The sequence below is a fragment of the Squalius cephalus genome (genome assembly GCF_949319135.1).
Source record: "Squalius cephalus genome assembly, chromosome: 18".
Taxonomy (NCBI): domain Eukaryota; kingdom Metazoa; phylum Chordata; class Actinopteri; order Cypriniformes; family Leuciscidae; genus Squalius; species Squalius cephalus.
The window spans coordinates 36332603-36360102 of NC_137139.1; the positions used below are offsets into that span (position 1 = coordinate 36332603).

At 37.1% G+C, this 27500-nt stretch overlaps 3 protein-coding genes across 8 annotated transcripts in view; all 3 read right to left on the reverse strand.

Annotated features, from left to right (window-relative positions):
- Window positions 1-652, reverse strand: part of sh3gl2b (SH3 domain containing GRB2 like 2b, endophilin A1) — a 16939-nt gene extending 16287 nt beyond the window's left edge. Inside the window, exon 1 of the mRNA XM_079848326.1 lies at window positions 331-652. Coding sequence (XP_079704452.1) covers window positions 331-375 — 45 coding nt within the window. The 5' untranslated portion in view covers window positions 376-652. The remainder of the gene's footprint in view (window positions 1-330) is intronic.
- Window positions 653-2487: 1835 nt separating this feature from the next.
- LOC307145271 (NACHT, LRR and PYD domains-containing protein 3) lies at window positions 2488-25966 on the reverse strand. 4 transcript variants are annotated; one of them, XM_079848248.1, is made up of 18 exons: window positions 25782-25966; window positions 22174-22217; window positions 21484-21567; window positions 19478-19573; window positions 18692-18752; window positions 17146-17356; window positions 15186-16908; window positions 13445-13618; window positions 12659-12832; window positions 12317-12490; window positions 11033-11206; window positions 10102-10275; window positions 9799-9972; window positions 8662-8835; window positions 7897-8070; window positions 7624-7797; window positions 7168-7341; window positions 2488-5632 (listed from the first exon to the last, which is right to left on the reverse strand). In XM_079848248.1, exons 1-18 carry the CDS (start codon window positions 25857-25859, stop codon window positions 5521-5523), a joined length of 4149 nt encoding a protein of 1382 aa, XP_079704374.1. In that variant the 5' UTR covers window positions 25860-25966; the 3' UTR covers window positions 2488-5520. The 4 variants fall into 4 exon arrangements, with proteins under 4 accessions (XP_079704374.1, XP_079704376.1, XP_079704375.1 ...); XM_079848250.1 differs by having other exon boundaries at window positions 25750-25966; XM_079848249.1 differs by lacking the exon at window positions 25782-25966 and adding an exon at window positions 24733-24812.
- A 1092-nt stretch (window positions 25967-27058) lies between these two features.
- The window catches only part of LOC307145904 (zinc finger protein basonuclin-2), a 6854-nt gene continuing 6412 nt past the window's right edge, over window positions 27059-27500 (reverse strand). For all 3 annotated transcript variants that reach the window (XM_079849541.1, XM_079849542.1, XM_079849543.1), the window contains one exon: window positions 27059-27500. This exon is cut by the window's right edge and continues 723 nt beyond it. In XM_079849541.1, coding sequence (XP_079705667.1) covers window positions 27180-27500 — 321 coding nt within the window. In that variant the 3' untranslated portion in view covers window positions 27059-27179.

Genomic DNA, 27500 nt, shown 5'->3' on the forward strand with positions numbered 1-27500 from the left:
TACAAATAAACCCCAGAAATCTGTCTCTTTCTCTTCAGGTGAGCATCATTTCAGCGCGCGCGGCCGATTACATAACGCGCGTGAATATTTGAGATCACGTGACGGTGTTTGGTCACCCGCAGGTCTCGCGCTGTTTTCATACATTCAAAAACGACCACACTAACTGCAGATAAGCGTCCACTTCTGGAACAAACACTCGTTTTCTGAATTCACACTCAAATGAACAGTGTTATGATTGATGTGTGATGGTTTCATAGCGACCGAACCCATCGTGTGTCATCATCATCATCCTCATCATCAGCGCGAATAACGGACGGATTCGGCTCTTACCTGAGTCGCTTTGTGAAACTGCTTTTTTAGCCCCGCCACAGACATTTCCACTCTTCGTTTATTCCCTTCGCTCCTCTTCAATTAATGTTTTTTTAGAGGCTTTTGAGGTTAAAAACAAAATATCTGTTGCGGTCGCGCGGACTCGCCGAGTGTCTGGACCGATGAACGCGCGCGTGACGTCACACGACCCGCCCTGAGCGCGCGCGGATGATGATCCACAGAAGAATCAGATATTATGAACCAATAAATCATCGTTTATTGTAGGTATTATTTGAGAGCAGAGCTCCAGAAAGAGCAGTTTGTGGAGGTTTTCAGCACCGCGGACAGCAGCGGCATCACATGAGCCCTGAAGACTCTGAGCTCATCACCAACATCATATTCACTACTCTTAGGGGGGAATTATTTGTTATATGTTCATGAAGATAAAAGTATTGACAATTTTGCAAACTTTATTATTCCGATCCTAAAAAATATATATTCATAAATGTCGATTATCCAAATATCCTCCTTTACAGCCTACAAGGTTTTATGTAACTCACTCTTTCTCTTAAAGTTGCGAAAAATGTAAAAGGTAAAATGTAAAAAACTGTCAATGTCTTTTTTCTCTGTTTATCTTTGGAGCTTTTGTCTTTGATGCCTGTTTTTTTGTTGTTGTTTTTTTGTAATGTTGTTTACAAGTTAAAAAATAATAATAATAAAATAAAACAAACACTTAGGGGAAACTGGGGCTAGTTTGTCACACAGGACAGTTTATAAAAGCTGTTTATAAAAACTATAAAAGCTGAGTGCATTAGTTTGCATACTCCTTTTGTCTCCCTTATTTATATTTATATAAATACGCTATAGAAAAATTGGGTCTTTTTTTAGTAGCAACAATAGGTTCAATTAATTAACATGAAATAACAATGAAAAATACTTCTAAAACATTTAAAATTTTAGCTGATGTTAATTTTAACATTTATTAATACATTAACAAAATCTTGGTTGTATTTGATAGCATTATTTAATGGACCTCAGCTGACATGAACTAACAATGACAATGTTAACAGAGATTAATAACAAATATATTGCTAATTGTTAGTTAATTAACCAACATTAACAAAAGGATAACAATGACCCATTCATTTAGTACTGCCCTTCCGAAGATAGACATATTTTACACAGGATACAATAATAATATTCACAGATCATCCTGTTCAAAATGTCTGCTAAATGAATAAATGTAAATGTAAATGAATGATCGTAATAGTCGTGTATGAATCAGATCGACCTGCTTGTAAAGACACTCAATGGACGTGGCGCCACCTATTGGTGAAATGGCGTAAACTACAGAAACCACCACAAATATTATGGTGATTATAAAGACATCTAGACCTTATTTTTTATTTTATTTGTTTGCCTTCTTTCCACACTCACCTAACTGTACACGTCATCACGTCGTAAAAGGCGAGCAGCGAGAGTTTATTTCTGCCTAACATTCAGAAAGATGCCAGTTTTATTTCCATTTATCTGATAAAATATACCGCTGGAATTCAAATGAACATTTCCATGTTCTGAACTAATGTTTTACCGAGGCAACATCTCTGACAGTTGATCACGTGCTTTTTCAAAGACGTCAGTTAGAAAACGGGCGGGATTTACCTCAGTGTAGAGCGCGTGCAAGGTGTTAATTTTCAAAATGTAACAATATATAATAATATAATATAATATATTAACTTAAGTTTGTCTCGATATCGATCAAGTGCTGGTAAATCCCTATGTTCATCATTACTAATGATGTTTATGTTGTTTATTACTGACAACGTGTAACTTGAAGTTTTGTCACATAAATTATGTGGTAACACTTTACAATAAGGTTCATTAGTTAACATTAGATAACTACCTTAGTTAAAATGAACTAAATATGCACAATACTTCTACAGCATTTATTAATCTTACTTAATATTAATTTCAGCATTTACTAATATGTTATTAAAGGTTGTATTTGTTAACATTAGTTAATGCACTGTGAACTAACATGATCAAACAATGCACAGCTGGATTTTTATTAACTAACATTAACAAAGATTAATAAATAAAAAACTAAAAATGTATTGCTCATTGTTAGATTATGTTAAAAACCAGTAAGACCTTGAAAACATATTCCTTTTTAGGCTTGTAAAATCCATATTTTAATTACAAATATATACATTAGGTTCTTCAACCATAAACATGAAAACCTTATCATACTACTCACTTAAGTGAAACAGAAAAACCTTCCGAGTGTATACACACGTCTAGTACAATTATGTGGTTTTGTTTCATTAATACTGTGTATACTTTTTTCTTGATTTGCCCCGAAAGAATGGAAGTGAAATGTGACAACATGCCCCATAGGTGGGGTACGTTGTAACATGACCATATGACAGCTTAAAATGTTATCTGATCCAATAAAAAATTATACAAGACAAACTAAAATATTTTCTCAATAAAATACAATTAAAAACTTTTTCATATAAAATAATGGCATTTTTTCATAATTAAAAATAAACAAATTTGATACATGTATAATGTACATGTACAATGCATGTATATATAACATTGACTCTCCGTCTCTATTTACCTTTTTCTCATGGTTTCTCAATAGAATTCATAAAAGTATAGAATATAATAGCGTAGTTCTAAAAGGGGCTCATTGTAACGCAGTGCTACGACGTTCCCCATCTGCAGATCTGGGATTTAACCCTGGCAAGTGTCTTCTGCTAGTTAGCGAAGCATTAAAGAACTATCTCAACTGTTAAATAACAGATTGGAGATTGAAATAATATCAGATTTTTTTTTTTTTTAAATAAACACAAAAAACATGAAAAATTAACATAAGTAAGAAATGTACTTTTGCTATGGTTAAATAAATGTTCAGTTATGTCTTCCAAAATAAAGCTTTAAAGCACCGGACGTTTCCAAACAGCACAGCAGTAACGACTTTACTTATAAGATTGATAATATTAGAGAGAAAATTATAACTATGCAACCGTCTACTACAGTATCGCATCAGGCAGTTTATTGTAGTCTCCCTGAGGAAAAATTTGATTCAGTCATTGCTATAGAAGAGGAAGAAGAGGAAACTACAGCTGGTCCAAAACGCAGCAGCTCGAGTTCTTACCAGAACCAGGAAGTATGACCATATTAGCCCGGTTCTGTCAACACTGCACTGGCTCCCTATTAAACATCGCATCATTTTAAAATATTGCTGATTACTTACAAAGCACTAAATGGTTTAGCTCCGCAGTGCTTGAGCGAGCTCTTAACGCATTATAGTCCTTCACGTCTATTGCAATCTCAAAATTCAAAATTCCGGCCAGTTGATAATACCTAGAATATCAAAATCGACTGCTGGCGGTAGATCCTTTTCCTATTTAGCACCAAAACTTTGGAACAGTCTTCCTAACATTGCTTGGGAAGCAGACACACTCTGTCAGTTTAAATCTAAACTAAAAACCATAGACTGTAAAAAAATATGGACGTAGTGTCCGTGACGTCACCCGTAGGTTTCTGAAGACCAGTTTTTGAAGCCTAAAGTGGGCGTGGCCAACCGTCGCCATCTTGGCACTCCCGAATTTATTTATTTTTACAGTCAGACAATGAGCTGAGGTAACTTGACGGCTAAGGCCGTGTGTCCACCAAAGCGTTTTTTTTCAATTGTTTTCAATGGGAGCGCCGCGTTTTTAAAACGCCATGAGCGTAACGAGGCGCTGAGCGTTTCTTTCACGCTGAAGCGCTGAGTGCTCGGCGTTTTTTACAGGTCGCCGGGAGTTGAAGAATGTTCAACTTTGGGTAAAACGCAGCGCTCATCACTGTCACTTTTTACCCAGCCATCCAATCACAGTGGAGGAGGGGCGGGACTAATACCACACCGACCAACTGTCACAACATTCTTTCTGTACAACAACATAAACCAGCAGAGCTAACCGAACAAAATGGATGAAAAATAAATGTTTAGTATGAAACAAATTATCTGCCAAACTCAGTTACAAGTAAACTGTGCTGCGGATATTCTGTATCATAGCAACGAAGCGTCTCAACTGAAAAACGCTGCCATAACGCCCTCAAGCGCCCAGAGCTTGGCGTTTTCAGCAGAGCGTCTAGCGTTTTCAGCTGGCTAAAAACGCTTTGGTGGACACACGGCCTAACAGACAGCAGACAAACGGCTAATGATGACTAATGACCACAGCAGCGGGAATACACCTGTCACTCAAAAGTGGACACTCCCTTAATTATGCAGAAATTTAAGGCTTAATATAATTTAAACGGATGAGTTATAAAAAAATTAACCGTCATGAAGGGCAAAATTAGCTATATAGACCAAAGCCACTTTTTGCTCCAGGCTGTAAACATGTGTTTTTCTGCTGTAAAGTTGGGCATTTCAAAATGGGGGAGATGCAGATTTGACTCACTTCTGCACCCAGCCTCAAGTGGCCAGTCGATGAATTGCCGTTGAATTAACTTCCGTGTTGGTTTCAAGAGAGAGACAGGGAGGTTGCCGCTTGCTAAAAACACATCTCTTTATCCTGACATTCACATAGAACATTATACATTTATATTATTCAAATCAGTTAAATGGTTATTAGGCTGCATAGATTAGGTCAGCCAGAACTGGGAACACTTCCTATAACACCTGATGTACTCGTTACATCATAAGATGAATGGCATCTACGCTAATGTTAGTCTTTCTGTTTATTCCGAAGTTTACTGAAGTCAGCCGGATCCAGGCCGTATCCAGATCAGATGGTGGATAAATATTCTGAATGTTCTGATCCAATCTGACTTCTGACCTGTAATGCTGCCTGGATCATAATCATACACTGTTCGCTCGTTGGCCAGAGGAGAACTGGCCCCCGACTGAGCCTGGGTTCTCCCAAGGTTTTGGTGGACAATATACAAATGGCTGAGGGTGGAAATATGCTAAAACGGGACAGTCTCTCGGTGGTTGTGGGCGGAGCATGAGCAGTATGACATCATATTCCTCAGAAAATCCAGCTTGGTTATTGAGAGTGTTTAGGCTTTTTGAGGATAATTTTTTTTTTCATTGTATGGTGGTTGTGTCCACACACTGCAAAGACATTTATATGCAAACACCATATAAAAGTGAATTTTGCATCCGATGACCCCTTTCACAATGTGCATCCAGTAGATCAGAGAGTGGCGTCACTGTTAAATGTCCTGATTATAGTTCAGATTGAGTTCTCTCAGGTGTGATGGGTTTGAACTCAGAGCTGAAATCAGAGCAGCACATGCCGTGTCTCTAATATTGCAGTGAGACAACCTGCAGAGACAAAGAGAAAAACTCAAAACACTTTATCCAGCAGGAGCCATGTGAGAATACACCGCTGGTTTACGTAGTTAATAATAAAACTGTAGTGATAATGGTCTTATTAGTAATAATATTAAGTAGTAATGGTCATAACAGGAATAATAGGAAGTATACATCTTGTTGTTTATATATAGTCCAGAGTTTAGCAAATCAAAATATTTTGCACTTTTTCCGGAGGCAGATAAGCTTTAGTGTCATAAAAGTTCATAAAAACTAATCCATATGAATTGAGTGGTTTATTCCAAATTTTCTGAAGAAACTCGGTCACATTATATGATGATCAGATTAAACAGAATTTAGGCTTTTAAGGCCGGTTCACACCGAGAACGATAGCTATAAAGATAATGATAAAGATATAGTTCTAAAAATCATTCTAAATATTAAAAGAATAGAAGAGACACCACAGCGATAACAATAACAATACAAAGTAACTATATCGTTGGAATCACTTTCAGAAAGATTTTTTTTCCAGCTGTTGAATGATAAAACACTGACAGCCAATCAGAATTCATTCAAATTCAACGGACAACATTGCGGAGAAGATAATCGCCGAAGTCAAGAAAAATCCATTCTGTTTCACAAGTCAACCCCCCTTTTTAAAGATACTTTAAAGAAAATGGATATATGGAAAACAATCGGTCATACTCTCGGAATAAATGTTGAGAAGTATTAACAGAGATGAGAACATTATGCCAGACTAGCAAACAGTGTAACATAAAAACCTCAGTCATCCAGCGCTAGTTTCAACACCATTGTCTTACTTCCTTTGAAGCTGCAATGAAAAAGACTAGGTGGTGTTTTTATTTTACTATATTAACTACGCCAGCTAAATTCACTGTTAGATTATATCGAATACACTAGCTAGATTCATTCGAACATAGCATGCTAAGGACATCTGATGATTAAAGCCGTATGAATGCAACAAGAACTGCAAAAAAAAATTCAATGACATGTTGTACACACCGCAGTGGGCGAGCTTAGAATAAACAGAATGTTATCATTCTTTGGTGAGGATGCAAATATAGTTATCTTTATAGTTATCGTTCTTGGAGTGAATGGGACTTTTTTCACATATAAACATTCATCACCTTGCACATAAGTTAGGGAATTCATTCTCGTGTTACCCAGCACGTTTGAGCTTCAGCAGGAACCAATGAGGTTCATTCTCGTGTTACGCAGCACGTTTGAGCTTCAGCAGGAACCAATGAGGTTCATTCTCGTGTTACGCAGCACGTTTGAGCTTCAGCAGGAACCAATGAGGTTCATTCTCTTGTTACGCAGCACGTTTGAGCTTCATCAATATCTTAATTTGTGTTCTGAAGATGAACAAAAGTCTTACGGGATTGGAACAACACAAGAGTAAGTAAATGATGACAGAATTTACATTTTTGGGTCAACAAACCCTTTAACTTAAACTTCAAGTTAAAAAGTTCTGCTAAATGCATCACTGTGCCTTGTTTTAATTCGATAATGATAATATCACTCACTCTAGTTTCTCCAGTTTACAGCGTGGGTGCATCAATAGAACAGACAGAAGTTTCACTCCTGAATCTCCTGGTTCATTGTAGTTCAGATTGAGTTCTCTCAGATGTGAGGGATTTGATCTCAACGCTAAAGCAAGAGCAGCACAACCTCCCTCTCCAATACTGCAGCACTCCAACCTGAGGAGAGAAAGACACTTACAGCTGAACACTCATAAATTATAAATATACTTCCATCCAATGCTAATGTTAAGATTTTTCACCAACATTGTTTTTAGACAGTTGTTTATAACTGTTGCTGTAGTATTTCAGTAGGAAATATCAGTTTACATTTCCAAGCATTCATTTTGTCATTAACTGTAATCCAGCGATATTTTTGTTCAACTTTATGGTCCACACATAGATCTGATCTCACCATCATCAAGTCTGTATAGGTTTTGAGACATATGAAATATTACTCACTGTAGTTTCTCCAATTTGCAGTGCTGATCTCCCAGTAGATCATAGAGTAGCTTTACTCCTGAGAACACTGGTTTGTTAGAGTTCAGATTGAGCTCCCTAATGTGTGAGGGGTTTGATCTCAGACCTGAAACCAGAGCAGCAAAACCTCTCTCACCAATACTGCAGTCATCAAGTCTGCAAAGAAGGAGAAAAATGCCTCATCACTCATACATATGAACAGGAGTGAGGGACACTGTGTATGAAAACTTGTTTAAAATGCAATATGTTACTCACTCTAGTTTCTCAAGTTCACACTGTGGATCCTTCAGGAGATCAGACAGTAGCTCCACTCCCGAGTTTCCAGGTTCGTTCCTGCTCAGATTGAGTTCTCTCAGATGTGATGGGTTCGATTTCAGACCTGAAATCAGGGCAGCGAAACCTTCTTTACCAATACTGCAGTATTCCAGCCTGCAAAGAGAAAGAGAGATTCAGCACCAAGCCAGAGTCCCTTTCAGGCAAGTCATTTCACTCTGTGGCCATCTTTGAAACGCCTTTCGTACAGCTGTTTCAGTCAGGCAAGGACAAGAAAAAGCTGAAAATCTCTTAAATATATTCTGGCTGTCCTGTTACTCTCTCTCACAAAAGAGTCACATGGATAAAATATCTTAGAAACCCTGTACTCCAAATACAAATATATATATATATTTGAAACTTAAAGTATTAACATATTAAATGAAAACCATGATTCATTCATTTTTTATTGACACTTCAAGAACTGTTAACTGTTAAAATAAAAACAATAGTTATTGAGTGAAAAGAAAAATAAATTTAGCTGAGTTTTCAGTTTAAATCTTGATTTTGTGTCTTTTTAGTATTTTAACTTCGATTCATTTGTTTATTTTAGTATAATGATAATCATTTATTAATTTAAATACATTTAAGTCATTCCTGTTTGAGAACCACTGAAGTACACGTATTTGTTTGAAACAAACACATCTCGCTTATGTTAGTACGGTACACTGATATTTTCCAAAAATACACTACAATAAAACCACTCACTGTATTTTCTCCAGTTTACAGTTTGGGTCCTCCAGTAGACCAGAGAGAAGCTTCACTCCTGAATCTCCCAGTTCATTGTAGTTCAGATTGAGTTCTCTCAGATGTGAGGGGTTTGATATCAGTGCTAAAGCCAGAGCAGCACAACCTTCTTCTCCAATACTGCAGTCATACAGCCTACAGAGAGAAGAAACACTCAGTGTTTACATGTGCGACTCAACACACTTTAATTAAGCTGTATTGCTGCTTAAAATGTGAATGCAACAATTTTGTGTATTTGCTGTGAAATAATGTAAGAAAAATAATACATTCAAATATATATATATAAATCAGAGAATGATTTGATAATATAATAAAATATCACTCACTGAATTTTCTCTAGTTTAAAGTAAGGCTCTTCCAGTAAAACATTTAACATTTGAAAATGAAGAAATTAAGACAACCATAAACATTAGTATTGTTATTTTGCAGTTACTATTCTATTTTTCTTATTTTACAGTGAAATATTGCAGTAGTAATATTTCTTATTTTGTTTTAATTTAGATTTTTTCACATTTGTTTCATTAATTATAATAATTTTGTATTGCTTTTAATTATTATATAGCCATACTGATATTTAATAAAAGAATTGGCAAAATTACACAGCAAATCTGATTTTTTTATCACATTTTTAATCAAAATGATAGCAATTAGATTTTTACCTAGCCACAATATCAGTCCACTGAAATTATTTTACATTGTGTGCTATTGGCTTTATATGTATGATTGTTGTAAAAAAAAATTGCACTTTATTTCAGTAGTCCACTTTAGACATTCTACTAAATATAAGTAACTTTGCACCTACATGTCAACTAACACTCATTAGAGTATTAGTAGACTGTTAGGTTCGGGTTAGTAGAATAAGTTGACGTGTAGTTGCAAAATTACTTATAGTCAGTTGAATGTCTGTTGAGGAGCATCAAAATAAAGTGTTAGCAGATATTAATCAGACAGTCTACTGATCCTCTAATGACTGCTAGTTTACATGTAGATGCAAATATACTTATAGTTATTAGAGTAGACTATCGAAATAAAGTGTTAACTTAAATATATCCAAAAACACAGTATGTGAATATAAATAATATTTAAAATATCACTTACTGTAGTTTCTCCAGCTTACAGTGTGTATCCTTCAGTAGATCAGACAAAAGCTTCACTGCTGAAAATCCTGGTTTGTTCCAGCTCAGATTGAGTTCTCTCAGATGTGAGGGGTTTGATATCAGTGCTGAGGCCAGAGCAGCACAACCTTCCTCTCCAATGCTGTCATATTCCAGCCTGCAGAGAAGAGAACGACTGGCATTTACTGCTCAACACAAATTCTACATTCAATACAGAATCAAGAATGAAACATTTAAAAATATAAGACACATTTATTTGATAAAATGATTAACAATCATCACTCACTTTAGTTTCTCCAGTTTACAGTGTGGTTCCTTCAGTAGCACAGACAGAAGTTTCACTCCTAAATCTCCTGGTTCATTGTAGTTCAGATTGAGTTCTTTCAGATGTGATGGGTTTGATAAAAGACCTAAAACCAAGGCAGCACAACCTTCCTCTCCAATACTGCAGCACTCCAACCTGAGGAGAGAAAGACACTCTCAAGTGAAAATAGTTCACTTCTCTTGGTTATTTTAGTCCGGACCCAAAAGGAAGATTTTAAATTTAGTCTTTGTTCGCTTAGCATTTACACTGTCATTTCTAACACTGTACTTAAAGATATAAAGCAACAACAACAATAAAACATATTTTCTGTGTGCTGGGCTAAACGCTCATTGTATGTGTGTTTATAGGATGGTATTTTTACTTCCTGAGAACTCATGAAGGGCTTATAAAATGTGTAAAGGAGTCAAAACAGTGACAGGAATTCGAGGAGACATGGTTCTGATGCCTGTACCGAACTGTAATGGGAAACATTGCGACTATGACAAGAAGAACAAGGAATGCTTGAACATTCTGTCCTTTTTAGGGTTGCATCTCGTGACATCACATCCTGCTTTTGGTCCATTTAAATGCCTTTGGATGTTGCACCATACCAGAGTTCATTTGGAAGTGAACCGAGACCCCACTTGTTTGTGCAGCAGGGTTTGTTTGGCAGAGTTCACTAACAGTGCAAACGCACCACAGTTAGTTTTAATCCAACCAACCCTGCCAAGTGTGAACACAGTCTTACAGCTCAACACTCATATTTTGCAGGTAAAAGTTGAGCATTTAGAAATGTGGACTGTTGAAGTTGAGCTACCAGAAATGCCAGCTTACACATCTAGTAAAAATGTATTTCTTCATGTAATGTTGGCGAGGTTGTGTTTTGAAGTCCTGAATATGAAACATCACTCACTGTAGTATTTCCAGTTTACACTGTGGATCCTTTAGTATGTCAGAGAGAAGCTTCACTCCTGAATCTCCTGGTTTGTTCCAACTCAGATTAAGTTCTCTGATGTGTAAAGGGTTTGATCTCAGACCTGAAAGTAAAGCTGCGAAACTTTCCTCTCCAATACTGCAGTCATCAAGCCTGTAGAAAGAAGGAAAAACACATTTGCATCAGGAACAAACATTTGCCTGATGACAAAATGACAATTCTTTTTCTTCTCACCAAGCAACAACATTTAAGCATTAATTCTCCATTCATAATTAGTTATAAGTATGATAGTGTTATGTTTAAAATACAGCAATTGTTGTTTATGACTGAGAGTCAAGGAGTCAGATACTGATTAGCAAACCTGTTTATCATATTTATTATATCTCTGCCCTCTGGTGAAGGGTTATTATTGTTAACTAAAACTATAACCATAACAAAAAAGGTACTTCAATTTAAACGTTCCTGAAATAAATGATAACAAATAACTTTTGTAACACTTTACAATTAGGTCTCATTTGTTAACATTAGTTAATGCATTTATTAAAACGGAGCAATATAACATTTATTAACCTTTGTTAATGCTATTTAGTAAACAATATAATTGTAACGTGTTATATAACATGTTAGTTCACAATGCATTACCTAATGTTAACAAATACAACTTTTCTTTTTTTAAAAAGGATTAGTAAATGTTGAAATTAACATTAACTAAGATTAACAAATGCTTTAGAAGTATTTATCATTGTTAGTTCATGTTAAATAATGTAGTTAACTAATATTAACCAATGGAACCTTACTGTAAAGTGTTACCACTTATTTTATTTCAGCTAGTTGCCAAGGCAACATTTCTCATTTTTGTTTAGATTAACTTGAAGTACTAAAATAACAAACTCAATGAACTAAAGCTAACAAATAAAAACAATAAAAACTATTCATACATATAAAAAACTAATAAAATGTACAAAAACGCAACAAAATTCCTAAAACTTTAACTAAAATTAAGATGAAAACCAAAAATATAAATTAAAAAAACTAAAATGTAACTAAAAAGTGTATTTATGTTTACTAATTATGTTCACTGTCCTGCAGAGTTTATGGCCAACCCCGGTCAAACTGAACTGCCTGTAATATTCTAGTACTACTGAAGACTTTGATTAGCTGGTTCAGGTGCGTTTGATCAGGGTTGACTCTACAGGACACTATAGCTAGGGATATCATGCCAGCATTGTTCCAACTTAAGCATTATTGAACAGTATAACTCACTGTAGTTTCTCCAGTTTACAGTTTGGGTCCTCCAGTAGACCAGAGAGAAGCTTCACTCCTGAATCCCCTAGATCATTATTGTTCAGATTGAGTTCTCTCAGATGTGAGGGGTTTGATATCAGTGCTAAAGCCAGAGCAGCACAACCTTCTTCTCCAATACTGCAGTCATACAGCCTACAGAGAAAAGAAACACCCAGTGTTTACATGTGCGACTCAACACACTTTAATTAAGCTGTATTGCTGCTTAAAATGTAAATGCAACAATTTTTGTGTATTTGTTGTGAAAAAATGTAAGAAAAAATTAATACATTCAAAAATATATATAAAACAGATATTACTCACTGTATTTTCTCTAGTTTACAGTGAGGATCTTCCAGTAGAACAGACAAAAGCTTCACTGCTGAATATCCTGGTTTATTAGAGCTCAGATTGAGTTCTCTCAGATATGATGGGTTTGATATCAGTGCTGAAACCAGAGCATCACAGCTGTCCTCTCGAATATTGCAGTTACACAGCCTGCAGTAACATTTGCATTAAATTTCAAATTATTCATATTGAGCACACTCGTAATATCAGAGCATAAGACATTTAGAGAGGAAAGAAATGTCATAAAAACTGGACTGAAACACACTTCACAATACAGCGCATCAGACCCACCCACTTTTTCAGTGCTGTTAGTTCTGAAAGTATTTTTTCCAGTCATTTTTCCCTTAGGGATTTCAAATAGTCTTTGTTAAAAGCATTATAAGCCATGAACCAAACCAGCCAGCTAAGAGGAGAATCACAATATTTCACAACATTATTACAAAATTTCATTTGAAGCAAAAAAGTATTTGAAAGACCGCCTTGATTACATCATTTACAATGCTTTATGGGAGTGGCCGGAGTTAACGAGATCTTTAGAATCGTTTTGCTTGTCTCAACTCTCTGATTAATGGAATTTTCTGTGCAGCATCATGGGTAACATAACTCACAGTAGGTCTGACTTTAACGGTTAATAAGTTATCATTTATAAGTTATCACATCAGAGTTTTTACTTCTGGAACCCGACTGTTAAAACTGCACTCTATTAAAAAAGGCATCCACATAGATGCATACTGTCAAACATACTTATACAAAGGGTCTTACTTCAGTATCTCCAGTTTACAGTGAGGATTCTTCAGTCCCGCAGAGAAAAGCTGTACTCCTGAAACCTGGAGGTTGTTATCACTGAGGTCCAACTCTCTCAGACGCGAGAAGTTTGAGCTGAGCACGGAGGCCAGGGCTGAACAGATTTGATCTGTGAGATTACAACCCCTCAGACTGGAAGAGAAAGAATATTTCTGTGCTGTTATCCCCAATAACAGCACACAGTATAGATTTAGACAGACATTAACTTAAACCAGTTCATGTAATCCTTGAATGTGACCCTACTTTCTTACCCTCAGACTATTTAAATCTGGTCTTATAAGTGTGCTTATTAATATGTTATTATTATATAAAAATGTTCTTAATGTAATGTGGACTAAGATTGTAATTGTGCAGCCCTAATTTAACTATTTAAATTACCTTTCATTTGAAAGCCACATTTCTAGCATCTGTAAAACCGCATTCTTACATCTTAAAATATATCTAAATTATGACTTATGCTTTCAATTAAAAATGCGGAACAGTTAGTTCATGCGTTCATGACCTCAAGGCTAGATTATTGTAATGCTCTACTGGGTGGTTGCCCTGCACGCTTAATAAACAAACTACAGCTGGTCCAAAACGCAGCAGCTTGAGTTCTTACTAGTGCCAGCCTCATCAGCCCTGTGAAGGCCTCATCGACACGACAGCCATCGGCACTGATCCTCAACAAACTCGTCTCCATACCGGCGACATGACTCCGACTTCCAAACAGATGGAACTGGATAAATATTCTGAATGTTCTGATCCAATCTGACTTCTAACCTATAATGCTGCCTGGATCATAATCATACACTGTTCGCTCGTTGGCCAGAGGAGAACTGGCCCCCGACTGAGCCTGGGTTCTCCCAAGGTTTTTTTCTCTATTCTGTCACTGATGGAGTTTTGGTTCCTTGCTACTGTTGCCTTGGCTTTTGGCTTGCTTAGTTGGGGACATTTAATATTCAACAATATTATTGATCTGCCTTACTTAAGGTGGACGATGACACAATTTTCTTCTAGAAACAAACTTTGTTGTATTATTTTCATGTTATCATCGTGAAGCTGTTTTGATACAATCTGTAATGTAAAAAAGCGCTATATAAATAAAGGTGACTTGACTTGAAAGGTCTGAATTGAGCAATTCAATGCATGAATATAAAATAGTTAGTTTTTATTTTTAGATTTTAGCTACAGGTTTAGTAATTTTGTTGTTTTTTCCATTTTTGTTAGTTTTTATTATGATTTATTTCAGTTATCTGATCTATCAATTATTTTAGATAAATTGTTTTATTTCAAGTAATGAAAATGTTTTTAATGGATTTTGTTTAACTACAATAACCATGATGTAAGCATTTTCCCATCGCTAGAAACACAGAAATATTTATATATATATGTCAAATACTTTTCTATATATATATATAATATGTCAAATACTTTATATATATATATATATATATATATATATATATATATATATATATACATCTTTATATATGTCAAACACAAATACTTACTTTGTAAACAGATACATTTGTTCCCTTAATGTTAAAAAATTGTGTCAGCAATCTGGAAGCTCCTGTTGCACACCGGACACGGTTTGTGTGACTCTAGAGAGCTGTCGCACATTTTTTTACCCACCAAAACTGTACAAGTATCAGCTATGTTTTCTGTACTTTTTTTATTTCTTTATACAAGCAACTTAATACTATGATATACTCACTCCACTTTTCTGGAAGCTTTGACCACTGGCAGCAGCCTCAGGAGACACTCCTCTGATAGATCATATTTCCTCAGTTCAAACTCATCCAGGTCCTCCGTGGAGTTCAGCAGAACGAACACAAGCGCGGACCACTGGGCCGGAGAGAGCTTGACTCCAGAGAGGCGCTGGGCACCTGTGCTGCAGCTCAGGTACGTCTGGACCTCCTGCAGCAGGGAATGATCATTCAGCTCGCTCAGACAGTGAAACAGATTGATGGACTTCTCCGGGGAAGGATTCTCTCGGATTTTACTCTTGATGTACTCGACCGTGTCCCGCGTGCAACTGGAGCTTTCTCTCGGTGTGAATAATCCCCGCAGGAGAGTCTGATTGGACTCCAGCAAGAGCCCCAGAAGGAAGCGGAGGAAGAGATCTAAGTGTCCGTTCTCGCTAAGCAAGGCCCTGTCCACTTCGCTCTTCATAAAATCCGTCATTGAACACTCATTCTTGTCCTGAGCAAAGGAAAGGAACTTGTACAAGGCAGCGAGAAACTCTTGAACGCTCAGATGCACAAAGCTGAACACCTTCTCCAACTGCATCCCAAACTCCTCTCTGAATATCTGCGTACAAACTCCAGAGCACACGGACGCTTCTCTGACATCAATGCCACACTGTCTCAGATCCTCCTCATAGAAGATCAGGTTCCCCTTTTCCAGTTGTTCAAAAGCCAGTTTCCCAAGTGACAGGATGCTCTTTCGGACCTCCTGAAGATCCCATTTCCCATCATACTTCTGGGTCTTCAGTTTGGTCTGGACAATCAGCAGGTGTGTGAACATTTGAGTGAGAGTCTTGGGAATCTCTGCACCATCTGCTTCACATATCTTCTCCAGAACAGTGGCGGAAATCCAACAGAACACTGGGATGCGGCACATGACGTGCAGGCTCCTTAAAGATTGGATGTGTGAGACAATCCTACTGGCAAGACGCTGATCTTTTATCCTTTTCCGAAAATACTCAGCCTTCTGAGGGTCTCTGAACCCTCTGATCTCTGTGACCTGGTCGACACACTCTGGAGAGATCTGATTGGCTGCAGCTGGTCGCGTGGTGATCCAGAGGTGAGCAGACGGGAGCAGGTTTCCTCTAATGAGGTTGGTCAGCAGCACGTCCACTGAAGCCGATTCGTTCACATCCCACAAAATCTCATTGTTCTGGAAGTCCAGAGGAAGACGCCACTCATCCAGACCATCAAAGATGAAGATTGTTTTGAAGTCGTTATATTCTATCGGTTTCATTTCTGCGAAAAAACAGCGGAGAAGCTCCATCAGACTCATCCGCTTCTCCTTCATCAAGTTGAGGTCTCGGAAAGGAAGTGGAAATATGAAGTGAACATCCTGATTGGCTTTTCCTTCAGCCCAGTCCAGGACGAACTTCTGCACAGAAGCGGTTTTTCCAATTCCGGCGACTCCTTTGGTCAGAACCGTCCTGATGGCTTTGTCTTGTCCAGGTAAGGGTTTGAAGATGTCATTACATCTGATCGGTGTCTCTAGATCTCTGGATGACGAGGTCTCGATCTGTCTCACCTCATGCTCGTCATTGACGTCTCCAGTCCCCCCCTCTGTGATGTAAAGCTCTGTGTAGATCTCGTTCAGAAGTGCCATGTGCCCTCCATTGGAGACTCCTTCGCTGATTCTCTGAAATTTCTGTTTCAGTCTGGACTTCAGTTGCAGCTGATTCACTGAGATCAGCTCTGCAGTATGCAATAGAAACAATTCTGAAATTAGTAGACCATTAAATAAACAGAAAAACAATGCATTATTAATCTGTGAACAAATTGACTCAAAAGTTTAACCATATAAAGCCTACTGTATCATACTGTATTTGATATGCAAAGGCCTTTAAATGATCAAAACTTTGCTGAAAAACCCGTTGCACACAAACTACCATATGCCTCCACACAAAAGAGAGTTTCAAATGGGTCTCGTACTGGTCTGTAGTGTGTTAGCGAGGTCTGTCTGGTTCATTTTCCGCAGGACTTGAAGCGAGATCCTGAGAACTCCCTCACTCACTCGGCTCTGACCCTCATCATCATCATCCTCCTCTTCACTCACAGAGCATGCTGGGAAATCTGACCTCAGCAGTTTCTTGAACCTGCTCAGCTCTTTCTTCATCAAATAGATGTTTGTGTCCTCAAGCTCCTGAAATCAGAAATCACTGAGATTATTCAAACACCTCTGAATAACACATTGTAAATATATCTAGACAACACTCTTAGAAAAAGATGCAATGAGGTTATATATAGAACTCTAGGGTTCTTGACTCAATTTTAAATGCCAAACATTTTCTATATAAGGAAAAATGTCTTAAAGGGGTGGTATAATACCCTTTTCACAAGATGTAAAATAAGTCTCTGATGTCTCCAGAGTGTGCATGTGAAGTTTTAGCTCAAAATACCCCACAGATATTTTTATATAGCATGTTAAAGTTGTCACTTTTTGAGGGTGAGCAAAAACGCCTCGTTTTGTGTCTGTCCCTTTAAATGCAAATGAGCTGCTGCTCCCGGGAAAAGAGGGCGGAGCTTCAAGAGCTCGTTCTTAGCAGCTTCAATTACCTCACACAGATACGCACTGAAAATTAAAAAAAACTTTTAGCCTTTTATGTTTAAACCGGAGTCGGAAAGATGGAGAGACTCAAGAAGTGACAACATGTAGAGGCAACAGGACAATTCTGAATGGTTAGTTGATGAATTTATGTAGCTGATGTAACGTGTTCCGAAGGGGCGGGGTTTATGTAAATTTTAGGGTTCGTGATGTCACTAACCCGGGAGGAATGTGGTGTAGTTCCTACCAGCCATTTCTTGTAGTCCTTAAAAAGCTATTTCTGTAAAATAAAATATCTCCCTTTGCTTTGAACTTTGAGTGTTGTAATTTTGCAGATGTTGTTTATGCTCAAACAGCAACATTACACACTAACTAAAGTTAGAAAAGTCAAATCATAATCAACCCCCCCTTTAAATTATAATTATAAAATAATTTATAAATAATAAGTACATTTTTATATATATATATTTTACAGTACAACTGTAATACTAATAATTATGGCTGTCTTAATTTCTTTATTTTAAAATGATAAATTATTGTAAAAATAAAATATTATTAGCCTTAAAGTGTCTCTTCTGATGATTAGAGTTTCTCATTATAAGTATGTGAAGATGGTTTGTGCACGTTTTGTTTTCAATTGCATTAAAGTGACTCAAACTTAAAAGATGAAGCATTTACTGTGAACAGGGACGCTGAAAACACTGGATCACGAGCTGCTCGCGTGTAAATAAACAGTGTCGTGCTTCGCTCTGAAACTCACAGCACAAACATTTAATTCAATCGCAGCCTTTGAAATTTGATAAATAGCACACCTCACAATTTTAATTTGATTGATCATGAAGTCCTAATGTAAGAAGTGGGAATTCAGGACAATATTCAGTCAAGAGGCCTATAATTCCTATAGTATTTGACCAAACACACAATAAAACTCACCCTGAAGATGGCATCCAGCGACATCTCGCCATTTGAGGATTTTGATCCCTCCTGTTTGTTACTGTAGTTGAACATGTAAATATTTACTCAAGCATGTAAATACATTGATTGTATCCATTCCTCAGTATCAAGTACATGAATAACACTACAATCCCTTGATATAATTGCTGAAAACACGAATCGACAAGTCGACTCATTATCCAATAAGTATCATTTAAAGAGGACCTATTACGCCCTTGATAAAGTCTTGATATTGTTTTCAGGTTTTCCTGCTTGAATGTTGATTATTCTCCTCATTTTCTCCATTGTTGCGGCTCCTCTCTTCCCAGTCTGTCAGTAACGCTCTGTTTACTTCCTGTCTCTATGAAGCCCCTCCTTCTGAAAAGCACACTGTGCTCTGATTGGTCGGCTGGATCAGTGTGTTGTGATTGGCCGAGCGCTTTGAGTGTGTTTGGGAAATGTCCCGCCCCATCCCATAACCGCCAGTTTAACACACTACTAACTAACTCAACCAGGCCCCGCCCCTTTTTCTGCGTATGAATTATTTAAATGAGGAATATTGTGACGTTTTCGTTCCCGGAAGAAACTCAAGACTACAATGGAGGCGTTTCAGGAGTTCAGAAACACTGACACTGATATAGAGAAGAACTGGAGCTTCTTCATGATCAAACAGCAACATTACACACTAAACACAGATGAATATGGCTAGAAGCATAATTGGTGCTCTTTAAATGGTCATCTGATAATCTGATAATAAATGTGCTTCATCCAGGAGATGTTCCTCACCTCAGTTTAGCAGAAGAGCCTTCCAAACTGAATTTAGGTGGAGGATCCATCGACGTGTCGGACACACAGCTCACAAGTGAAGGCGAGACGGATCTCCTTTTAAACAGCATCCAACAAACAGATGATAAGCACATTTCTAATTGAAAAACTGAACAGATGCCTTGAGTTAAATGAGACTAGTTTAATTTTGCCAAGGTGGGACTTTTGAAGTATCTATGCCATTATATTTTCAGTACATTACTTTATAAAATCGTGATTTATGTGGGAGTTTACTCAGTTGTAAGTTGTGTCTTTCTGCTGTAGTAAACGTAAGAATAACTTTGATGTTGGTAATATTTCAACTGGACTGAAGCAGGTTTACTTGATTATCTAGACTTAGTTACATAGTTATTTGAGTATCAAATATGATCATCAGGCTTTTGAGGAAGGTTTAATTGTTCAGCTCTCGATCATCATTGTATTGCATACAGAGCTTTGATCATAAAACTAAGCATTTAAATATCTTACTAAGACATATTATTGGCAGATATTGATATTTATATGCTTTTTTTTTTGCAAGTATCTGTGATATCTGTGATAAATATCTCATTGATTTACATTACAAGCATCATAATTTCGTATACTGTAAATATCAGCATCTGCACCATATTTTTGCTCAGTTTGGGCCTCTGAATAAAACTGAGTTTTCTTATTCTCAATATATCAGATATGGATCAAATATAATACTCAAAAATGCAAACTTCTTTTGCATATTTTGTGTAAAGGTTTAAAGGGGTCATATAATGCCATTTTTGTACAAGTTATTATGATTCTTTAGGGTCTAAATGAAAAGTTTGTAATACACTTTAATTAAAAATTCTCATTAGTATCGTAAGAAAACACTCATTTTACCTGGTCAAAAACAGCTCTGTTTTCAGCACGCCGTTTAAGTGCATGTGTCTTTAAATGATAATGAGCTTTGCTCACCCCGCCCCTCTGTTCTGTGCGTACACCATAACACAATAACACAATAACCATAACGCGTTGTTCATTATAAACTTGGGATTATGAATTATATTGAGAACGTTGTACATAGAAAACATGCCGTAATGTACCCTGAGTGTAAACAGCCGCATTCATCATGAAGCGTGCAAGCGATTTGCAAAGATTAATATAAATATTAATATAAAGGTTAATAAAACGTTACACTCACTTCAGTTATTCTGGAGGTTCAGCAGGAACACGAATAGTTGGTACCGATCTTTTTTTCAGGAGCAGCTTTTTAGCAAAACCAGCTTTATACTGACCCTCGTTTATAAAGCAGTCTGGTGTGTGAAATGATTTGTGCAAACATGAAAGCATTGACGTTGATCGTGGGGAATATTCCCTTCGAAAACAAAACTCAGCCACTGCGTCTTCAGCGGTTCGGATTTAGGAACATCAAAATGACTGCTGTGTTCCTTATTACACCCAAGAACAGAACACCACAATCGCTTAGACGCCATTCTGCTCATAAACAGTGCTCCAGCGTATCAACAATGGCGGACTATGATTGACAGCTCGCTCACGAGCGAGGGCGGGTCTGTGTTGAAACGCTGCTGTCAATCAACAATCGTGGGAGGGGCGTCCGACCGTGTGACGTCACATGGTCAGACGGCTCGTTTTGAGACAGGGGAAAACATATAAGGAGATTTAAAAAAACCACTGGATGAATTTTTATCATTATATGATGGTTGTGACAGGCACTGCCAACACACATTTCAGTACAATCAACTTGTAAAAGTGCATGTACCATTATATGACCCCTTTAATAAATTGTTCCATTTCACTAAATGATCTGACTTATATTTTATATTTCAAGCTTTACAGGGTTAATCAATACTGATATGAAACACAATTACAGATGTTGTGTAACTAAAATAATGTCTGTAGAGTAGTGTTTATGTAATACTGGTACTTGTACTCGTTATGTAATGTACTTGACTAGTCTCCAATAGTCTATGTAAACCCCACGAGACGTTCCTCACCTCCGTTTAGCAGAGCTGAGTTTAGGTGGAGGATCCATCGACGCGCCAGACACACAGCTGGGCTCAGGAGAGGCCGAGACAGATCTGTGAAAGAATACAGGAAAACAACAGCACTTTAAAACTGTTGCTGTTTGTGAGTAAAACATAATTTTAAAAAAACCTGTAAAAATATTATGTAAATTCATGGGTAGTAAAATGTCTAAATCCTGAAGAACATTCAGTTATAAAAAATTTGACTGACACTTGCAACGCCAAGGTCATGGGTTCGATTCCCAGGGAATGCAAAAACTGATAAGATTGTAAATGTGTAGCTTGAAATGCAATGTAAGTTGCTTTGGATAAAAGCATTTGCCAAATGCATAAATGTAAATGTATTTACTTGGAAATGAGCAGCTTTCGACTATTGTCTCTTTGACCATGAGCAGCCTTGGAGTCAAAAAGCTTGAGATTCACTGATCACTGAAGTTGTTCATGTTTATTTCACAGTGCATTAACTAATGTTAACAAATACAACTTTTGATTTTAATAATGTATTAGTAAATGCTAAGATTAAAATCACTTTAACATGTTGATTTAATAATAAGTGTTGTCAAGAATTGAAATACTAATCAATCTAATAGCAATCTATCAGTGTGCAGACATTCATATGAAGTTAAAATGATGTAATGTTGTATGATTGCTTGTTGTCACCTCTTCCTGGAGTCCATGGTTTCCTCTGCATTCCTGTCAACAAACTAACAGACATTTGCTCTTAGAAATGATTCTGTCTCAGCATCGGGAGAACACACTCGGCCTGACACGTACTTATTCTAATGGAGCCTGACAATAAACATTATACCAGATACCAGATTCATCAGCCATATGTTGTGTAAATCAGGGTGCGAATTACCCAATGCCCTTTCGAGGTATGTATATATATATATATATATATATATATATATATATATATTATATATATATATATATATATATATATATATATATATCCATGCAATAAATGCCCTTCCTTGAATAAGCACGGGTTTTTAGCGTATTTAATTCAACAGCTCAGGTAAAGTTAATGTCTTGACCCAGGGCCTACAATAATCACTAGCCAAGTGCCAAATGCGAGTAAAAATCGGTGTTGGTGAGTATATGAAAAGTGTCAATAGCCAATTGGCTGGTAACATTTTTATGAATTCTAACAATGACTTGCCAATTTAAACATTCAAGTGCAAGACGTGGAAGGGAACGCAATTTGTATACTGAATTGGTCTCTTTCACGTCTTCTTGCACTTGAACAGACATATTCTAACAAAATTGTCAAAATGCCTGTCTTGGCAAGTATCCTTGTAAACTGCGGTCCCCAACCTTTTTTGTGCCACGGACCGGTTTAATATCAGACAATATTTTCACGGACCGGCCTTTAAGGTGTGGCGGATAAATACAACAAAATAAAATGATATGACTGGCATAAAAACTGGGGTATTTTTTAAATACAATAATAAACGTGAATCCAATGTGTAGGTCTACTCGCGAACTTTATTAGCAGCGTCTAAAGACAACTGAGAAAGCCTGAACACAAACAAAATGCCCCCCAAAAGAAAAAAATCTCCATGTTTTCGGTGGTGACGCATTCATGTAACATGTAAGGGTGGCACTGCCAATAAAGCACATAAAAGCTGTCACAACGAATGTTAATGATTATGAATATGTAAAATATAGCAGGAGACATTTTAATTGTTTATTAATAAACAAGTGTTTTCTGTGTCAGTGTCGGCTGCATAGATGAAGTTGACGATGCTGACTCGCGTTCTTCGCAGTAGTGAACGCACCATAGAGAGAAATGCACATTTCATACGGATTACATAAGCAGAGAGCAGTCTATTTTCTTTCGTTTTGAATTGTTCTGTTTAAAAGTAGACATTTCAAGCTTTCTATATATGTCTCAGGTCTGTGAGGCAAGTAGGCTACCTTATCACTGTGTTTCGGTTAATTTATGAGACGAGCTCCAGTTCGCGCGCCGGCGCCTCCATGTCGTGACTATCTATTTTCTAATATATTTACTTCTTATTTATTAAATCCAGGCAATTGGTTGATGAAACATTGATTCAAATTAAGATACAATTAATACAAAACTAAATTAAATTTAAAGACAGGCTTTGTGCTTTCTGTTTGAGGTCTCTGTGAAAGTTTTAAAGCAGTCTTTTAGTGCCGCTTTCAGAGCTCTCACATCCGTAACGGAGAACTGTCCCGTCCGTAATATTGTTTTGTTTTTTTTGTGAAATAAATTTCTAAATAAATGCGACCTATAGTCCAGTAAGACTTAGGCTATATATGTTTTTTCTTCTTCATGACGCATTTTTTGACTGATGCAACTTATACACCGGAGCGTCTTATAGTCCGGAAAATACGGTAAGTTATTTATTCTTTCCGTGCGGCCCGGTACCAAATGTCCCACGGACTGGTACCAGTCCGCGGCCCGGGGATTGGGGACCCCTGCTTGTAAACATAGTCAGTTAAGTCACTGAAGTGAACATAAAGAGCTGAGAAAGAAAATGCATGTGTATCAGTATACTTGGATCTGTTGCAGCTCTTAAAGTGACAGCAGCCTAATAAACCTGTGTTTTTAATGTTAATCAAACAACAAAAGACGAAGAAAAATCACTCACTGCTCGTGACTGAATAACTTTTGTAACTTTAATAAGGATTAATCTATGTTTCATGGCTGGTAAAAAATTCTAATGGCCTGTCAATTTTCTCAAACTTTCACATAAATCGGAGGGGCATCTTTATTTCTAGGGGGGGCAACGGCATTTACATTTGACTTTGCATTTGTAGTGGAAAGCTGCCTCTCCAGGAGTGCAGTAAAGTTAGTTTTAGGTTTGATATTCGCTGCATATTCGTCTAAGCTGCTAAAGAGACCGTCTGCACATTCCACTCACAGTCCAAAATATAAAGGTCCAATAATTAATTCCAATGAATGATTTTTACAAGGTTATAGTGAATGGCTAGTGGGCAGTCTGACTTACTGTATGACCTTCTGCCAATATCTCACTTGTACAGTACAAAAAAAAATGTTTTAATTCTGTAACTCACCAAAATACTTTTCCCCATATTCTGAAGGTTGTAGTCAGGGCTGCACGGTTTTATAATCACAGAGCTACAAATCTCTGACCTATGTGCAATTTAAGACTTTCGAAGGCCAATTTATTTGATAAGAAATAGCTTTAAAACCGTGTCAGTGGGCAGTGGATTATTTGTCAATACCTGCTCTCTCCTCATCTTCATCACTCTTTCTTTTCCTCTCAGTCTCCTCATCTTCATCACTCTTTCTTTTTCATTCATTATTATTCAATATATGCCTAATTGATCAAAAAAATGGCTTTGTTAAGGTTTCTGGTCCTCTAACACTGACCGTTACTAAAATTATTACATACATGAATGTTGCGTAAATTATATAGGCCTATTTTAAATTTAGAAGGGTGAAATTAGTCAAAAGTTTATTAGTTTGCCTGATTCTTTTTGTTGGTTGTTTAACATTTCTATCTTAAAACAGCTGTCAATTATGAAATGTTTAGTTTAGCTACTTGCATCTTATCTCGCACTTTATGACCATTATCAAATTATTTTTATGCTGCAATATCGTAGAGTTAATACTATATAAGGCAATTATTTCACAAACTTCATTATATAGGCTACGCCTCGAAATAATATAGACCAGACCTCGGTGACCTCATAATACAGCCATGGTTGTGGTTCCTAGTGAACAGACTGACTTACTACAGGAGAATAATGCAAAATCTCACCTGTGGTAAAAACGATGAATTACAGTATGTTTTTATATAAAAATAATTGTGTACTGTAAATACATGAAGGGAGGTAATAGGCACAATTTCACCTGTAGTAAGTCAGTCTTACCAATAGGAATCTTCTGCAAGCTTTGGAATTTGAACATGTTTGTTTTTAAATGTTAAAAGTAGTTTTAAATAAAGCTGATTATAAGTTTACCGCAGTTGGTGGAACTGACAGACATGCGCAGTCAAAGCATTCTCAGGTATAAATATGCAGATAATGCACGTAGGGGATTTTGAATGAATATTTCATGTCGATACAATGCTACATAACTGTTAAAACTAATCCTGCTATTGAAATCTTTGTAAGTCTCACGACCCTATAGAACAGGGGCAAGGGAAAACGAAGGTCCGGCGAATATCGAACATAAAACTAACGCAAGGATAATTAATACATTTCATTTGAGTTGTTTTTAAATCGAGATCAAATTACCTTAAATATGGAGTGATGCTCGAGATACTTACTCGGTTTAAGTGTAGCCTAATTTGTGTATTCCTCACAGACTCACATTCTGCGATCCTGATGCATAGTTTCACTTTCATTCTGGAACTGGCAAATCCGTGACGTCACGGAGGTCGCAAAAGTGCTGATCGATCATATCGATCGCAATCACCTTCTGAAACTAAAATGACAAGTGGGACACCTTACGGTGGACTTAAAGGGTACGGGCACGCGCACGCGGCAGCCATTGTGAGTCCACAAGACCGAAAGTGCGAATGAAGTGTGTGCAATTTGGGACAGGGAGAAAAGACATGCAACAACATGTCAGCAAAAAAGAAAAGAAAGAAACAGTAGCTTCTAGTGGTGAAATAATCTTTTAGAGAAATAATAACAAACACGTTACTCTTTCCTCTCTTTTTTACTTTATAAAGCACAATTTAATACAACAGCAGTTGCCCAAAGTGTTGTACTAAGATAGATAGAAATAAATAAAGAAGAAATAACACAAATTCTAAGTAAACACAGAATTCAGTGAAGAACAACAGAACCCGGTAGAATTAAAAGCCTGAGATAACAGATGAGTTTTTTATGCGAGTTTTAAAACTAGATATAGTTTGAGTATTGTATATTTTTTTCTTTTTAAAATATTGTCTTTTGTTATATTCAGTTTATGTACATTGTTCTGCACTTTTTGTACGCAGCTAAGATGAAAATGCAAAAAATGACAAATGTACAAATAATACAATATATATTTATATACATTTTGAATGGACATCAGTGGAGAAAGATCGGGTTTCAGAAGATAATTCCATCTAGTTTAAAGGTTTGTGTTGATTTTGGGTTAGAACTTATTTTTTATCTTTACATGATTGTTGAAGCTTGTAATACGATCTTATCTCCGTAACCTTTATTACTTTACATTAACCAGCATTAAATGTCTTACAAGATTTTGAGCCAACAGCATTACAAGTTATAAAATTTAGTTTCAAGTTCACAAATAGGCCTACACTTCATTTTTTTATGAAAAACATGCTTTGATGAATCGCTCACAGTAAAACCAGGAACACAGAGTAAGTTCTGATCTCGAGCTGTCAGTCACAGGTTGCTATGGTGATGACCTCTACAGTCACAGGTTGCTATGTGGTGATGACCTCTACAGTCACAGGTTGCTATGAGGATGACCTCTACAGTCACAGGTTGCTATGGCGATGACCTCTACATTGTCACAGATTGCTATGGCGATGACCTCTACAGTGTCACAGGTTGCTATGGCGATGACCTCTACATTGTCATAGGTTGCTATGGCGATGACCTCTACAGTGTCACAGGTTGCTATGGCGATGACCTCTACAGTGTCACAGGTTGCTATGGCGATGACCTCTACATTGTCATAGTTTGCTATGTCGATGACCTCTACAGTGTCACAGGTTGCTATGGCGATGACCTCTACAGTCACAGGTGGGGTCACACATCTCCTCTTTGACCTTTAGCAGATGTCGATATCTCTCTTTCCGTTCGTCATCCACTCTTGGAAACTCTCCCATCATCTGATCGTTTCCCTCCGGCTTGAACTTTAGCGGCGTGCTGGACTTCCGCGACTTCTTTTGAGGCGCCATGTAAATCAAATCACCACGGCCATTCTGATTGGCTGCACGGTTGCCTGTAGCTCCTCCTCCTAAGATTTTGTGAGCTTCACAGACGCCTGGACGGTGGTCGGTCGAGATCGTGTTGGTGGTTGCCAT

Coding starts and splice junctions, on each gene's coding strand:
- LOC307145271 (XM_079848248.1), bottom strand. CDS start 25,859: ATGAAAGTGAAACTATGCATCAGGATCGCAGAATGTGAGTCTGTGAGG. Junction 21,568..22,173: donor ACCATGGACTCCAGGAAGAG/GTGACAACAAGC, acceptor ATTCTTTCACAG/ATCTGTCTCGGCCTCTCCTG. Junction 18,753..19,477: donor GGCTCTTCTGCTAAACTGAG/GTGAGGAACATC, acceptor GTTCAACTACAG/TAACAAACAGGAGGGATCAA.